This window comes from Herpailurus yagouaroundi, unplaced genomic scaffold (genome assembly GCF_014898765.1).
Source record: "Herpailurus yagouaroundi ecotype Mexico unplaced genomic scaffold, PumYag 215, whole genome shotgun sequence".
Classification (NCBI taxonomy): domain Eukaryota; kingdom Metazoa; phylum Chordata; class Mammalia; order Carnivora; family Felidae; genus Herpailurus; species Herpailurus yagouaroundi.
Genome location: NW_024412446.1, coordinates 6,935,250 through 6,951,502, shown reverse-complemented (window position 1 = coordinate 6,951,502; position 16,253 = coordinate 6,935,250). Strand labels below are relative to the sequence as shown.

General features: G+C 56.1%; 1 protein-coding gene across 4 annotated transcripts in view; it reads left to right on the top strand.

The window, feature by feature from the left end:
• The window catches only part of SEZ6 (seizure related 6 homolog), a 45,778-nt gene that overhangs the window by 16,911 nt on the left and 12,614 nt on the right, over nt 1-16,253 (top strand). For all 4 annotated transcript variants that reach the window (XM_040455384.1, XM_040455383.1, XM_040455382.1 and 1 more), the window contains exons 2-4: nt 4,367-5,014; nt 5,480-5,613; nt 15,661-15,856. In XM_040455384.1, the coding sequence (XP_040311318.1) occupies nt 4,367-5,014; nt 5,480-5,613; nt 15,661-15,856 (978 nt within the window). The remainder of the gene's footprint in view (nt 1-4,366; nt 5,015-5,479; nt 5,614-15,660; nt 15,857-16,253) is intronic.

The window sequence follows — 16,253 nt, the reverse complement described above, 5'->3', positions numbered from 1 at the left end:
ACAGGGACAATAACACCTATCTAGTTGGATGCTATGAAAAAAAGTCCCCAGTCTTCATGGCTTCCCCCAGAGGCTAGACAACCCACCCCTCCTTCCAATCCAGGCCTGCGGGGGCGGGGGCAGCATTGAGCCCCGGGCTCTTGTCTGTAACCTCCCCAAGCTGGGCCCCCGGGGAGGAGGGGGCAGGACCGGCGCCCTTTCCTAGGCTGCCCAGTCTGGGCCTCCAGCGGGGGTGGGAGGGAGGCCTCCATTCCCAAGAGGGGCCACCGGGGGGGCTGCGCCGGCCGGGAGGCGGGAGCGGGAGAGAATCCACCGGGGAGGCATCCTGAATGGCTCATTAGTGCCGATGAAAGCCTTTTTTCATTTCGTCTAAATACTTTAAACAGGGCTCCCTCCGATGTCTATTTGCATAGCTTAAGAGCTAATGCGGGGGGAGGGCCCAGGCGACGGCGGGGCCACACTATGGCGGGGGGGGGGCTGCCGGGAAGCTCCGGCCTTGTCTGCGCGGGGGAGGGGGGATGCGCGGAGGGGACGGGTCTTTCCCGGACCCAGCCCTCTTGGAAGAAGTGGCCCCAGGCCCTCCCTCCCTACTGGAGGAGAGGAGAGAGGGGCAGCCCCGGGAGGGCATCCCTGTGTTGGGGCAGCGGTGGGGAGCACACAGGTGGGGATCATGGGGGACCTGTCCACCAACGACATGCAGGCCTAGAGGTAGCTGCCCTTTGCATGCTGGAATATCCTCATTTAACAGATGACGATGCTGACGTGCTCGGGGTCACACACACCGCCACACAACAGGGAACATGTTCCCTCAGAGAGGAGAGCCCACGTCCAGGGCCATCTCCTCCCCACCCCAGGCCTGCCTCAATGTTGCCCTGGCAGGGGTGGGTGGGGGCTGCCCAGCCTCTTCGGTGTGGCCTCTCCCTCAGTGCCTCCCTTGAGAAACTACACTTTAGAGCACCAAGTCTCATAAAACCCCTCCCAAGGGCCCGTTTTACACCTGAGGACACAAAAACCCTGAGAGGCAACTTGCCTGGGCTCCTGGGAAGGGGGCCCACGTGGCAGAGCTGACCCTTGAACCCAGGTATGTGGGACTCTGGCTGCGCCCAGAGAAACCGTGTTATTGTTTCTGGTTTGGGCCCCAGATTCAGAGGCGCTTGGGGCACCGGGTGGGTGCTCCCTGAGTTCCAGGCAGAAGGCTTCCTGAGGGTCCAGACCAGGCTCCGGATGCCAGAAATTCTGGCCCTAACTACTTGCAAACTGCACCAGACCTTGGACAAGTCCATTATCTCTCCAAGCCTTAGTTTCCTCGCCGGACTAGAGGCTTCTCCACTGGATAGCTCGGCTCTCCTGTGAGGCAGGCTAGTATCACGGGAAGACTAAGGCTTTGAAGCCAGATCAGCATAGTTTGATCCCAGCTCCACCACTGTGCCACTGGGCAGGTCCTCATCCCTCCCCTCTAGGCTTCAGCTTCTTTATAATTCCCCTCTCACGGAGTTGTAGTATCAATTAAATAATACAAGATCCGGGAACAGCCTGACTCAGTGACTGGAAGACAGTAGGCACCTGATGAGACTGAGCATCTGGGGTCCTGACACCCCCTTTCACCATCCCCTGCCTCACATTCTCTCCCTCTGTCAGTCTCTGCACCTTTGAACTCAGCCCAGGCAGAAAACCCCAGGAACCTGGCGGCAGGAAGGACAGGTCACGGGGCCTTGGGCTTCCATCAGAGTCAACCAGGATATCGGGAGATGCCCTCTCCCCAGAAATGGCTTGTCTCCCAGAAATGTTATCTTACCCTCTCTGACAGTGGGTAGCACCCTCAGGGACCAAGTGGCAGCTGATTACAGAATCAATTTGCTCGTTTGATATGCTATCTCGATCCCATTTAACCAAGTGCTCAGTCCCCCCAGATAACACAATCAGTGCAATCGACAGTGACGGGAGGTGCCCATTAGCTCCGCTCCATTGCCTGGTACCCACCTGGCAGCCAGCGGGAGGAGCTGGGCCCGCTATGGTCCCTTCCTGAGTTAGAGGATCTCCTTGTCCTCCCTCCCCCAGTCAAGAATCCCACAGGTACCTGCCCTGGGAGCCACAGGCCACATGTCTTATCGGGCAATCCCGGAAGGGGACACTGGTCTTCAGTCTACGTGATGAGAGAGGGTCCCGTTCCTTGTGCCATGTTAAGATCAGTCTCGGCTCACCTGGCAAAGACTGTGTGGCATCTGGGAGGTGGGCAAAGAGAGTAGCCCTGTCCTGGCATGTCACAAGCACTGCCTGGCCCCTCCGTTAGTGACTCAAATGAAAGACACGGGGCACTGGCTGACCATCTGCTCTGGGGGGTATGGGCCTGGCTGGGCATCGAGGTTGGGCATTGTGTCGTCAATGTCTGGCACGGAATGCCAAAGCACAGATGAGCTGCTTTAGTGGGCATCTCAGGAGATAAGGGTTGGTCCTGTTTTCTCAGGGTCTCGGGGCACCAAGGCCCCTCTGACCTAGAACCATGGAGAGCCCTCTGACCTGCCCCTACCTCTCCCACCCCGTCTCCTCCCTCCTCCCATTTGTCTGACACATCAGAGCTGCTATGGGCTCCTGAACAGAATGTAGGCCATCTGCCACTTCCTCACGCCTGCCAATCCGTGGGGTGGGTGTGAGCCTGTGGAATGACAACCCCACCATCAGACATTCAGAGGAACCAACCTTCTCCTCGCAAACTGTTAACTCGCTCTGGCTGTGTTTCCTTTCAAGTGCTCATGCAGCCATTTTGAGAGCTGTGAGAACCAGAATATCCTCCTGGCCTTCTCGGAACTGGCAGAATTCTATATGAGCTGAATCTGGAGCCAGCATCCATTGACCTTATCCCGGCAGTTAAGGATCTGGAGAGCTTAGTGGCCCACAAGCAGAATATGCATCATCTGTCCAGCTCTGTGGTTCAAAAAGTCAAAATAATCGATAGCAGAGCAACCTGTACCTCAAACCAGCGACAGCAAATGAGTTGCCTCTTCCGCAGCCTTTCGAATTGATTAGTAGTGGCTGCCTGGATAACTGTGTCGAGAAGGATTCTGAAGTCCCATGCGGCTCAGCAAGGAATACTCCAAACTGGCTAACGATGTCTGCCATGGACTGGGGCTAAGCATTCTATCCCTGCTTTAGACCCTGCCCTAGATAGTCCCGGCTAGTATCATAAGAAAGATCATGGGAATTTAGAGACACATATCAAATGAGGAAAAGAAGTAGTATGATCTCACTTAATCCCCCAAGTAAACCCCATTTTACAGATGAGTAGACTAAGTTGCAGAGAGTTTAGGTTATTTGCCCAAGGTCAACAGCCTCAAAGCAGGATGGATTTGGGGTTTGAAGCCACATATGCTTTACTCTAGCTCTTGGCTCTTCCTACTCTGTTCACATCACTGTTCTAAAAGGATCAAAAGAAAAAAAAAAAAGACGAAAGAAACGATTTTTTGAGAAGCGAGAGAAATAAGACCAAATGGGACCCTAACAAAGATGCTATGTACCCGTGAGGGAATCTAAAACAAAACCCCAAATATATGAAGCATTTCCTGAAACTAATGACTAGCAGCTTCACTGAGAACGGAAAATGAACTTGGCAGCCCTATAATCTCAGGTGGAAAAGTCACTGTGGTGGGGGGATCGGACTCTTGAGAAGGGTTTTTGGTGTGTGACCCGGAGCAAGCCACTTCCTTTCTTTTTTTGTTTTCTTTTTTAATGTGTATTATTTTTAAGACACACACACACACACACACACACACACACACACACACACACAGAATGAGCGGGAGGGGGCGGGCAGAGAGACAGGGAGACACAGAATCCGAAGCAGGCTCCAGGCTCCGAGCTGTCAGCATGGAGCCCGACGCGGGGCTCGAACTCACGAACCGTGAGATCATGACCTGAGCCAAAGTCAGATGCTCAACCCAGACGCCCCCACTTCCTTTCTTTGGCCTGTTTCCTCACCTACAAAATGAAGGCCCCAATTAAGAATGGCAAATACGTATTTGTCCTGTCGGTCTGAGTTATCAAGGCTGGTTGCCGGGCATCTTGTGTTGAGAAGGAGTCTGAGACCGAATCTGAGATCGGCAGAAAATAGTGGACAGATAGAGTAACCGCGTCCACCTCTGGTGTCAGAGGGGAAACGAGGGGACATCACATATCTCAAGGCTGTCACGTGAGATATGTGATGTCCCCTCATTTCCAGCTCTCAAACTCTGTAGCTCCTGGTTCTGGACATTGAGCACACTCCCCAAGTCTCTCCGTCAACAGAGAGATGGATCTCCTGCTGTGTGGACTGGGGGTGACGCTGTTCACGGTGGGGCAGGGGGGCACCTCTGATGCTTCGTTATTGTTTCAGGACTCTCCTCAGAGGCCCCAACCACGGGGGAAGGGCAGGCCCCAGGCATCGAGGAGATGGATGGGGAACTGACAGTGGCCCCCACGCCTGAGCAGCCGGAGCGAGGCGTCCACTTCGTCACAACAGCCCCTACCCTGAAACTGCTCAACCACCACCCGCTGCTCGAGGAATTCCTACAAGAAGGGCTAGAGGGGGGCGAGGCAGGGCTGAGGCCGGCGCTGCCCTTCCAGCCGGACCCACCTACACCATTCACCCCGAGTCCCCTTCCCCGCCTGGCCAACCAGGACAGCCGCCCTGTCTTCACCAGCCCCACTCCGGCCATGGCCGCGGCACCCACTCAGCCCCAGTCCAGAGAAAGACCCTGGAGCCTGGAGTCAGAGGCTCCTGTGCTTCGTATCACAGCTCCCCTGCCTCCAGTGCCCACCCCAGGCCCAGGGGAAAGGCCCAGTACTACACCCCCTAGCAGAGCATGGACTCCAACCCAGGAGGGTCCTGGAGACATGGGCAGGCCATGGGCTCCAGAGGTTGGGCCCCAGACCACGGGACTTGGGATGGAGGGAACTATCGCCACCTCTACAGCTTCAGGGGACGATGAGGAGACCACCGCCACCATCATCACCACCACCATCACCACCGTCCAGCCACCAGGTCAGCTGCTCGCTGGCTTGCAGATCTAGAAATGGGGATCGGGGAAATGCGGGGCCCCCGCGTTCCTCTGTCGCTGTCACTGTGCCACCCTGCCTTGCCCTTTGGCACCAAGGGCCAGCACGTAGGAGGCATGTGGATGGGAACCAGATAGACCTGGGTTCAAACCCTGATTGGAAGTGACTACAACAGACCCTAGGAATTTTGCTGAACCTCTCTGAGCCTCCTCTGTTAAATAGTGGGAAGAAGACGGACCTCAGTGAGCCTTTGTGAGAACTGAGCTAAGATTACATATAGTAGGTGCTCAAGAAAAGGTGGTCCCTTCTTTCAACAGGGGAATAGACGTCCCAAGAGGCGGGCTTCACCACACACACACACACACACACACACACACACACACTGATCAGCCTTGGTTGAACCAACTTCACCAGAGCTGGGCTTAGCCTTTTGTTTCCTCCTGCCTCCCAGGCCCTTGTAGCTGGAATTTCTCAGGCCCAGAGGGCTCTTTGGACTCCCCCATGGCCCCCAGCTCACCTATTGATGTCGGCCTGGACTGTTTCTACTACATCTCCGTCTACCCTGGCTACGGCGTAGAAATCAAGGTAAGCAGCCTGGATCTGGCGGAGACAAATCTGGGGCTGGTGTATTATCTTTCCAGAAAGGTGCTGGCTATCGCGGGAGGTGGGGATGCTCAGGGGCATCAGTTGGAGGGGGGCCTAGAGCCAGGGCTGGACCCAAAACTTGGCCAGTTTCTGCCCTATGCACCAGGGACTAAAGAGCTACTGTGCCCAACTAGTAACGCCTTAGGTTGAAAGGGGCTGCAGGAGGGGCAGGCAAGCCCATGCTCTTCCCCAGGAGCTCAGGAGAGCTTGAGGAGGGGCTCTACCCTTGGAGGGGCAGGGGATTGGGTGAGTCTCTGAATTTATGTGACTGAGTAGCAAGAGCTCAGGGCTGTGTGGTTGGGCTCGAGAGAGCCATGCAGCGTCAATGACTCACTTATTCACTCACTCATGCCTTCAGCAAATACTCCCTGAGCAGCTCCTCTGGCCAGGTCCTGTGCTGACTCCTGGGGTGCAGAGGTGAGGGAGACAGACGTGGTGCACCGTCAGCTGGCGGGCGAGTCAGACCCACAGTCCCAGCTTCCTGCCACCTGCCCTTTCTGGGCCATCTCATCCCTCCCTTGGATGAAGACTCTTTTAATCCTCAAACCTGAGCCCGAAGGTCCTCAAGGATATCCCATAGGCTCTTCCACCCCCATGCACCTCAAACCCAACTCTTCCCTTTTGCTCCCCCAAACCTGATACCGCACCACTCCTGACCTTAGACATGGACCCTAACCCATCAGAAACATGGAACAGGGCCACCACTGTGCAAGGTGGATGGCACCTGGAACTGCACGGTGAGGTCAGCCTGGCCCTTCTTTCTCCCTCGTCTCTGGGTCCTGTCTACCCCTGCGCACATTCTATCATAACATTCCCCAAAACTCAGATCTGCCTGCTTCTCCCCTCCGTCCCCAAAACCACCACACGGTCCAGCCTCCATCATCCTTCCCCCAGATGATGCAGTGGCTGCCTCACTGGTCACCCCACTCATGCTTGCCCCCACTGTCCTCCACCTCCACTGCAGTCATTTTTTTTAATGTTTATTTATTTTGAGAGAGAGAGGGCACCTGTACATGCGTGGTGGGGGGAGGGGTTAAAGAGAGAGGGAGAGAGAGAATCCCAAACAGGCTCCATGCTGTCTGCACAGAGCCCGATGAGGGGCTTGATCTCACAGACCATGAGATCATGACCTGAGTTGAAAGCAAGTGTTGGATGCTTAACAAATTGAGCCACTTAGGTGCCCCTGTAGTCATCTTTATTTTACTTTATTATTTTATTTTGTTTTATTTTATTTTATTTTATTTTAATTTTAGTAAGCTCTTATGCCCAATGTGGGGCTTGAACTCACGACCCTGAGATCAAGAGTCACATGCTTTTCCAGCTGAGCCAGCCAGCGCCCTCCACTGCAGTAGTGTTGCCCATATGAAATCAATCCTCCCCCACCACACCTCCCCAGGGGCCTCTGAATCATGGCCAGTCCCTCTGACCCATGTCTAGCCACTTCCTCCCTCATTGTCCACTGCCCCTTTGCACTAAGCAACATGCAGCTAACTGGGTGGGCCAAGCCCGCTTTCCTCACAAGCCCCGACTGGATGTGCTCGTCCCTCTGCCCAGAAGAGTCATCCTACTGTCCCCTCCCAGGACTCACCCTTGGTGTCACTTTCTCTGTGAATTCTCTCCCAACGCCTTGTCCTGTGGGCCTGTTTATAGCTGGCCAGCTCCCCAGCTAGACCGTGAGCTCCTGGAGGGGTACCTTGGAGTATAGGGCCCGCCATGGGGTCACCATGGACTGACTGACTGGACAGATGGATGGAGGAAGGAAGGAATGTGGTGACATTGGCCTGAGTCTGGAGACAGAATGGAGGTGGAGAGAGGCATTCAGCCTAGCTGAGGGAACCAGGCAGGTGACTGAGGAGCACAGAGAAGGGGGCAGAGGAGTCCAGGAAACAGGGCGGTGCTGCTTGCTCCCAGCTCCTGGCCTGCTCCCCACACATCCCAAAGCCTCTGGATCTGGGCCGGCTACACCTGTCCTGGAGATGTCAGGTCCAGGTCTCCGAGCCAGGGCCGGAGTGGCGGGGGGAGGGGCCCCTCTCCCACCACGGGTGGGTCCCTCCCCTCCTTTCTGTAACCGTTTGCTCCTGCTCTGCCAAGCCGTGTGCCCCTCGCTCTGGGCTGACTGGGAGGGTAATTAGGAGAAGCCACCACCACCCCCCTGAGCCATTAGCACTCAGTGCCGCTTAATTAAGGTAATTAATGTAAAATCATCACCTAATGAGAGGTGGCACCGGCTGTGGCTCACCGGGTGGAAGGCGCCAGCTGCAGGTGTGGGAAAGGGGATGGGAAGGGGCAGATGCCAGGCTGGGTGCCCTCCTGCAGGCCCGAGCTGGCTGCGCTTGCCCCCCGAGCCTACCGTCCCCACTGAAGCCCGCTGGGCCAGGCTAGGCCCAGTCCTGGTACTCTCCACAATGGAGCAAGACGCCGGCTTTGCCTGCCCCCCGGCCACGCCACGGCCCCGGGCACGAGCCCCACCCTAGACGCCCACCCTGCCGCCATATAAGCCCTGTGTCTGTTGTCTGGTGCCGCCACATTTTTTTTTTTTTTCATCAGAATGCAAAAGCTGTTACCAGGCAACCTTGAGATGAAGCCCTGCCACAGCCCTGGATCGCTGTGTGGAAATGTGGCAGGCAGGTACTGGCTGCCTCACCACCTCTACCTCACCACCATGGGGCAGAGTCCTTGGGGACCCTGTAGGCCCCGGTGGTCTGACTTAGAGTCTGAGGCCACGGCAGGAAGGGCCAGGAAGGAAGGGGCAGAATCAGCCAGGGCTGAAGCGAGAGTTAAGGTCCATCTCCTTCCAGGGCGAGTTCTGGCAACCTCTACCCCTGTCTGGGCCTCCTTGCCACACCACGCAGGTGGCTTTGGAACCTGAAGAATTACGGATACTGCAGACCAGTACCCATGGAGAGTGGGCAACACTGAGGCTAGCAAGGACAGGGAATTGCCCAAGTCACTCAGTCAATCAGTAACTAACGTGGTTTGGCGAATGAATCCGTTCTCCAAATGTAAACTGAGCAATTACCGTGTGCCAGACCCTGTGCTGGTGTTAGACACAGTTCCTGGGGGAGACAGAAGTCCTAAACAGAGTGCTCGGCGCCGTCGGGATGGAGTGGGAAGCGCAGGGGACTGTGGGAATGCCAGGATGGGGCACGCTTCACTGGCCTGGAGGGCCGGAGAAGGATTTCTGGAGGCAATGAGACCTGCTCTGGGGCCTGACAGATGAGAGGTCAGCAGACAAGCCTGGGCTGAGAAGCAGCGGGGATGTCAGACTGGCCGTTTGAAGGTTGCCAGGCAGTTTGGGACAGGTGACTTTATTGCACAGGAACAGAAGGTGAGCTTAGGGGCTTCTGGGTTGCATTCCTGCCAGGCGCTAGGCCTGAAATCAGGGCTCTTCTGCCCAGGGCAGTAGGGGATGAAACGGGTGAGGCAGCCGGAAGGCCTAGAGGGTGCCTGTGGCTCCTTGAGACTGGGGAAAGGCTTGTGGCTTCTCTCCATTGTGGGTAAGTCCCTGCCTGCCCCTCCATGAATTCACAGGGATGGCTCAGGGTAGGTAGAAGGGATGGAATCCAGGCAGGAGGGATGAGAGAAACCATGAGAGGAGAAGAGCATGTTAAGGACCCACAAGTCACATCCCTGACACCATGCTGAGCCCCTGCCATGTGACCACAACCCTGGCTAAAGTCCGGGGCCCCAGACAAGACCCTTTGCATGAGGAACAGCCTCACGGGTTCCAGAATCCCTAACGCCCGAGCTCTTCATGTCTTGGACCACAGCCCCTCATCACCCTGCCTCCCTCCCTTCGGGGTGCTGCAGGTATTGGTGAGGCTGGACGTCTGAGCCACCCACAGAAAGGAGACAGGCCAGGCCCTCCGTAATCAGAGGAGGTTTTCCTGTGTCAGCTGGGGTCAGGCACTGGGCTAGGTTCTTTCTTGTGAGATCCAGAGAAGCCCCTTCAGGATGGCCCATGTGGGTCCCATCCCTTCTCCGGGCAGCCGGTCTCCCCCGAGGGCTCCAGGCCTTTCTGGGCCTGGCGTGTGCCTCTCATCGCACTTGGCATTCCAAGAGCCTTCCCACTGCCAGCCTCCATCTTGGCTTGGCTGTTCTCTGTACCATCTGGAGCCTGGGCACAGCTGCTCATAGTCCCTACCCTCGTGCCCCAGGTGGCTGCACTGGAACACAGCTCTCCCGTGCCAGGTCAGCTGCCAGTATGATAGCCGGAACACTGGGACCAGGCCTGATGTGGACACCAGTAGGGTAGCCAGTCAACCTCTGGCCCAGGAGGTTTCTGGGCAACCTCCTCTTTTCTGGCTCCTGGAAGGCTAATCTGAGGGGGGTTTCAGGGGCACAGGCAGGTCTAGCCCCACGGATTTAGGCCATTCTCCCCATCCCCAAGGCAGACTCAAGCTCATAAGAGCTTGCGAACAGGCATCAGTTCCGACAAGAGCACAGAGGCTGTCATGAGGGACCAGTCCTGCCTCTGCAGCCCATCTCTTGGTACCTGAGCAGAGCCCCTGGCCTTTTCTGGACTGGTTTCCCTCTCTGTAAAAGGAGATGAACCAAATGATGCAGAAGGGCCCTCCCAGCCAGTCCCTCTGAGCACGTCTCCTTGTTTGGGTTCAGGAATTTCCCTCATAAGCCAGACTGGACAGTAGCCCCTCCAGCTCTTGACCCTGCTTCCTGCTTCCTCGCAGCTGTAGAACCTGAGCCAGAGAGAGGGTGGCTCCCAGGTCCAGTGCCTCCTAGGCAGAGCCTGGCAGACCTGAGGCTAAGGGTCTTTTGGTGACAGCTGTCACCATGGCAAGAGCCATGGTCTTACCAAGGTAGGGCCCAGATCTCCCCAGGAAAGGGGAAGAGGACTGCTAAGCTGTGTTTGTTCTGTGCTAAGCCCCTTACAGGTAGGATCTAACTTAATCCTTACAGCCCTATCAGGTTGGTACAGCCATCCCATTTCACACACGAAACTGGGGTTCAAAAAGGTCACGTGACCCGCCCAAGGACCTTTCAAGTGGTCGGTGATGGAGCCAGGGTTTGATTCCAGGACTTAAGAGCACCTGTTCTTCCCCCGGCCCAGGCGATTGGGCAGGTGTGGTGAATCTAAAAAGGGAGTGCAGCTGGGGACTGTTGGTGGGGGGCTCTACCCAATCCCTTTTCTCAACTCAGCCCTGCCTGCTCCTGTAAGACACCCGCCTCGAATTCCTCCAGTTTGGGAGCAGGGCCTGGGGCGCTGTGCATGAAGACAAAGCACTGGACCAGGAATCGGAGGTCCTGGCCTGGAGTCCTGGCTTTGCTTTGGATTTACTGGGTGACCCAAAGAGGAAGTCTCAACATCTCTGATTACAAGATTCCCTTATCTATAGAGTGGAGGTAAACGCAATCTGCTCTGCCTCCCTTGTTGAGATTTTGTGAGATCTGAGAGGATAATGGATGTGAAAAAGCTTTGAAAACGGTAAAGGGTCTCATGGGAAAAATTGTGATTATCATAATATTGTTTGGAGTGGAGAGGCACAGGGATGGGTGGAGCACGAGAGTGTGAGGGAGCACATGGGTGTAGGGGAGCATGTGGGTGTGGGGGAGCACGTGGGTGTGGGGGAGCACGTGGGTGTGGGGGAGCACGTGGGTGTGAGGACACACGTGTGCCAGGCCGAGTGTTCGAGGAGGCTGTGTGCATCAACTTGGGTCTATGTCAGAGTATATGCATGGGTGTTGGTGACCAGGAGGGTTTAGTGGAGCAGGGCCTGTGGCCAACTTCTGGGGGCTGAAGGCTCAGGTGCCAGGGGTGGGGCTCACACACCAGAGTCATCCTTGAGCTCACCTGCCTGTGCAGGGTTTTACTTGGGGGATGGTGGCACCATCCCATCTATGAATCGTACCATCAGGGCATGTTCTGGAGACCCGACTGGCGGCTTCCATGGGGACAGACAGGCCAGTCAAGGCTGATGGTCTGGGGTTGGCAGAGCACAACCTAAATCCTCCCCACCTCCCATTCAGGAAAGAGTCAGCCTCCTCAAAGTGGCTATATTTCCTCCCTTGAGCTGACCCCATGGTCTGCTGGAAGCCGGGCAGTGCTAGACAGGGTCCTGGGGGAACTGTCCTCGCCTCCCTCAGCTCTATTTTCCCCCTGCCTGGCCCCCAGCTCCCACTCTTGTCACCGGCTAGGGGTGTGGGAAGACAGCCCTTGTGAGCAGAGCTGACATTTCAATCTGTCTCCCAAGCTCTTCAGATGCCTGCAAATTGCATCAAGACTTCATCACCCTCCTTGTCCAACACTCAGCCCTGTCTGGCCCCTGTCAGGCCTGGCCTTCAAACAAGTGACAAATTACATTGCAGCCACTGCAGCAGGCCTGCAAGTGGGTGCTGGGAACCCAAGGGACCGGGGCTGCCCAGACAGCCTCTCGCGGAGAACAGGGTGCCTTCTGGATGTGAGCCCTGGGCAACGCAGGCCCACTCCCTTCTGTGATCTCATGGCAACCCTCACTGCCAAGCTGGGCTGAAAGCCAGGCTGGCTGGAGGGGGCTATGCCTTCTCTTGATCAGAGGGGACCAGGGCCCTCGGTTCCCAGTTTTCCCAGTTTTACCCGGGGCTTCGGGGGTGGGGTCGAAGGATGGCTCTTGAGAACATAAATCTCAACATCTTGGAAAAAGCCAGATCTGGCCAAGACCCACCCCACACTAAACCCGGTGGGCCTGGGGTCTGGGAATACAGATGTATGGACATCTGGATGTCTGGATGGCTTTCTGCAGGTAACACCGCCATGAGGTGGGGAGGGAAGGAATTGCCTTTGCCTCCAGCAAAGCAAGATTCTGCTACTTAACACTTTTTGTGACCTTTTGCTGAGTTCCTTAGCCTCTCTGAGCCTATGTTTACTTACGGGGGATCTTACCACCTACCTTATGGAAGTGTGGTGAGAACGAAATCCTATCTATAAACAGAACGAGGCTGGACACATTGTAGGTGCTCCATAAACGGTCATTGTTATTGTGGGGCTGCCTCCGCTGGTGGCAAAACAGCGGGGTCAGGAGCTGGAAGCTGTAGGTCAAGGGACGTTTACGGGAACTAGGAAAAAGGCTACGTTCATTTCCCTGCAGCGATGTCCTCCCTTTCTCCTCCTCCCCAGAACCTCTCAGACCCACCTGCTCCACGCTCTCCCTGAGCCTGCAATCCCTCCGTTCCCCCCTAGAGGATTCCTGCTGCATGCATTCAGTGCCACTTAAGTCAGAATTATATGCTGCCTGGCGTCTCTCGATAATTACAGATTCCACGTGTGTGAGTCTTGTTTGCCCAACTCTAGAATCACAGAATCTCCAAGTTTGAAGGGACCTCATCCAGCCTCTGCCTGCAGCAGCAATTCCCTGAGGAATGTCCCCGGCAGATGGTCAGGCAGCCTCCACCCGAACGTGCCCTGTAAGAGAGCGCCCCGCGGAGAGGCAACACTGCTGGCCCAGCACCTCGCCTTGAGCCTTCTTTTTGGCCCCAAAGACCCACTAGGTCTTTTCTCCCAGACAGAGGAGTCCCCGGGGCACATCTGTCCTCAGCACTCACAGTCTGAGGGGCCCAGAGCGTGACTGTCTCCTTGGATCCGGCTGGGCTTGGCATCCATCATCCTCTGTGCTTCTCAGCTCACAGGGATCTGGCGAGGAATGTACCTCCCCTTGTCCACACAGTCACTCTCTCCACACAGATTTATTGCAACTGGCCGTTGAAGAGGGCAATGTGATCCCGAACGCCACCCTGGGCTCTAATGGAGAGGTACAGAGAGGTGGGGAGGCCCTGAGGCAAAGGAACGGACTGGCCTGGATTGGGAGGCAGAGGGTGGTGGTCCCGAGATCTGAAAGAATGACCAGCTTCAGCAGGAGGGCAAGAAGAGAGGGCATTCCCTGCGCAAGGTCCTGCGTATACAAATGTCCAGAGGGGAGGGGGGAGGTGTAGCCTCTGCTCGCAGTGCCGGTAAGCGAGGCTGGCAAAGCCACCGGGGCCAACTGTGAGCTGGGAAGTTTGGACCTTGTCCTCTGGGCAGTCTGAGGTCGCAAACAGGGTAGGAGAGAGACATAATCTGATCTGAGCCAGCCAGGACCCAGAGATGAGCTGGGGATGGGAGGGGGCAAGGCCATTCTCCAGGTGAGAAAAAATGTGCAGGAGGTGATCAGAGCTAAGGGATAAAGAGAAAGGGCCAACTGGGACATATGGGAAGGAACAGATCTCTGGGCTCCTTGTACCAGGCCACACTGCCACTTCCCCTCTGGGCGGTCTATTGCTGTCCAATCCTTGTTTGACTGAATGAAGGCATGGAGCCCAGAAGGATGATCCAGGGATTGAGGGCCTGAGGATCGGGGTGGTGGCAGAGAGGCCTGGGACAATCAGAGGGAAGACTGGAAAAAGAGGCCCAGAGGAGCACCTGGGTGACTCAGTCGGTTGGGCGTCCGACTCTCGACCTCGCAATTCGTGAGTTCGAGCCCTGCATCGGGTTCCACGGATAACGCAGAGCCTGCTCGGGGTCCCTCCCCGACCCCCTCTAACAAAATAAATAAACATTTTTTAAAAAGAGAGAGAGGCCCAGAGAAGAGACACTGATGGCCGAGAAGCGCAGGCGCACAGCGTAAGGCCTGGCTGCACAGGCCAAGTTGGGCAGGGCCCTGAGGGCCACGGCAAGGCATCAGGACTAGATAGTGGGGGTTTGCCGGGCTCCACGGAGCACCACCAGAGGATTTCAGCAAGGAAGCACTACGACGGGCCACAGGTTGGAGCTATTAGCTGGCTGCAGTTCAGAAAGTATTGATGCAGAGGGAGGAGTGGGTGAAGCCCTGCAGGCAGAGAGGCGGCCGCAGTGATCCCAGTGAGTAATAGTTGTGAGGAGCTGGGAAGTGGCAGGGGGATGAAGAGTAATAAGAAAATTGGGGTCCAACAGACAGGATTGAATGACTGATCGGAGGCAGAGTATAAGGGAGGAGGCCAGATGCCAGTTTCTAACTTGGGCATGCACATGGACGGTGAGAGAAGCTGCTGGCTGGGTGTGGGGTGGCTCAGTGTGGGGCAGGCTGGATATGGGGTCCAGCAGGGGGTGTCCAGGGGAAGGTGGGCACATGGATCTGATGCTTAAGACCTCACATGGCTGGCCGGGCCCTTGGACACCTATCTAGCTCAACATACCTACTCCACCCCACTTTACAGAAGGGAAAACTGAGCCCAGAGAAGTGAAGGGATAGGAAGCAGCAGGTGTCCTGGTGTCATTGAAAACCTTTGGAGATGGGGCGCCTGGGTGGCACAGTCTGTTAAGCTTCTGACTCTTGATTTCAACTCAGGTCATGATCCCAGGATCGTGGGATGGAGCCCCACATCAGGCTCTGCACTGAGCATGGAACTTGCTTGGGATTCTCTCTCTTTCTCTCTCTCTCTCTCTCTCTCTCTCTCTCTGCCCCTCTCCCCCACTCACACATGTTCTCTCTCTCTCAAATTAAAAAAAAGAAAAGAGGGGTGCCTGGGTGGCTCAGTCGGTTAAGCATCTGACTTCGGCTCAGGTCATGATCTCACGGTTTGTGAGTTCGAGCCCCGCGTCGGGCTCTGTGCTGACGGCTCAGAGCCTGGAGCCTGCTTCGGATTCTCTGTCTCCCTCTCTCTCTCTGCCCCTCCCCCGCTCACACTCTGTCTCTCTCACACACAAATAAATAAACATTAAAAAAATTATTAAAAAAAAAGGAAAGGAAAAGAAAAAGAAAAGCTTTGGAGACAGAAAGGCATGCTTACAAGTTCCAGTTCTGCTAATAATATTTATGTGACCTTGGGATATGAACTTCAGATCCAGGCTCACGGGGTTACTGGGAAGTGAAATGAGCTTCTCCTGCACTCAAGAGCCTAGTTCAGGGCCTGAGGGCTCAAGTAGCCAAGCGGCCCTGAGGATTGGCCATGCCTGGGGCCTCTGGGAGCCTGTGGGCAGCAGGGCTCAGTCAGCAGGAAGAAGCCTGACTGCTCTGCTTTGCTGTGTCTATCCCACCACAGGTCCAGAACATCAGCCTCCGAGAGGGGGAGGTGGTGACTGTGGAGGGCCTGGGGGGGCCTGACCCGCTGCCCCTGGCCAACCAGTCTTTCTTGCTGAGGGGCCAGGTCATCCGTAGCCCCACCCACCAAGCAGCACTGAGGTTCCAGAGCCTCCCACCACCTGCTGGACCTGGCACCTTCCATTTCCACTACCAAGGTAGGCCTGGGCAGCGGAGGGAGGAACCAGCCCAGAGTGGGTGCCCTCCTCGGGATCTCTGGTGCTATTATAGTGTGTATAGGGGGTGGAGGGGAGACGGGGGACAGGCACAGATGCCCAGCGAAGCTCTGTACGACTAAAGGTGATTGTTTAGTTGTACAGAGACACATTAGACACCTCCAGAACCTTCCTTCTTCCACCTACTACCCTGTAAGGAACTGGTTGTGAAGGGGGCCCGACACAGAACCAGGTAGCCTCAGGGGTGCCCCTTGCCATCTATTCATTCATTCATTCGTTCATTCAGTAAACTTTTCCTAGGCATCTGCTCTTTGCCAGGCCTGTGCTGGACGCTGACAATATCAAGATGAACTCTCCAAGTCCTTGCCCTCAAGGAATT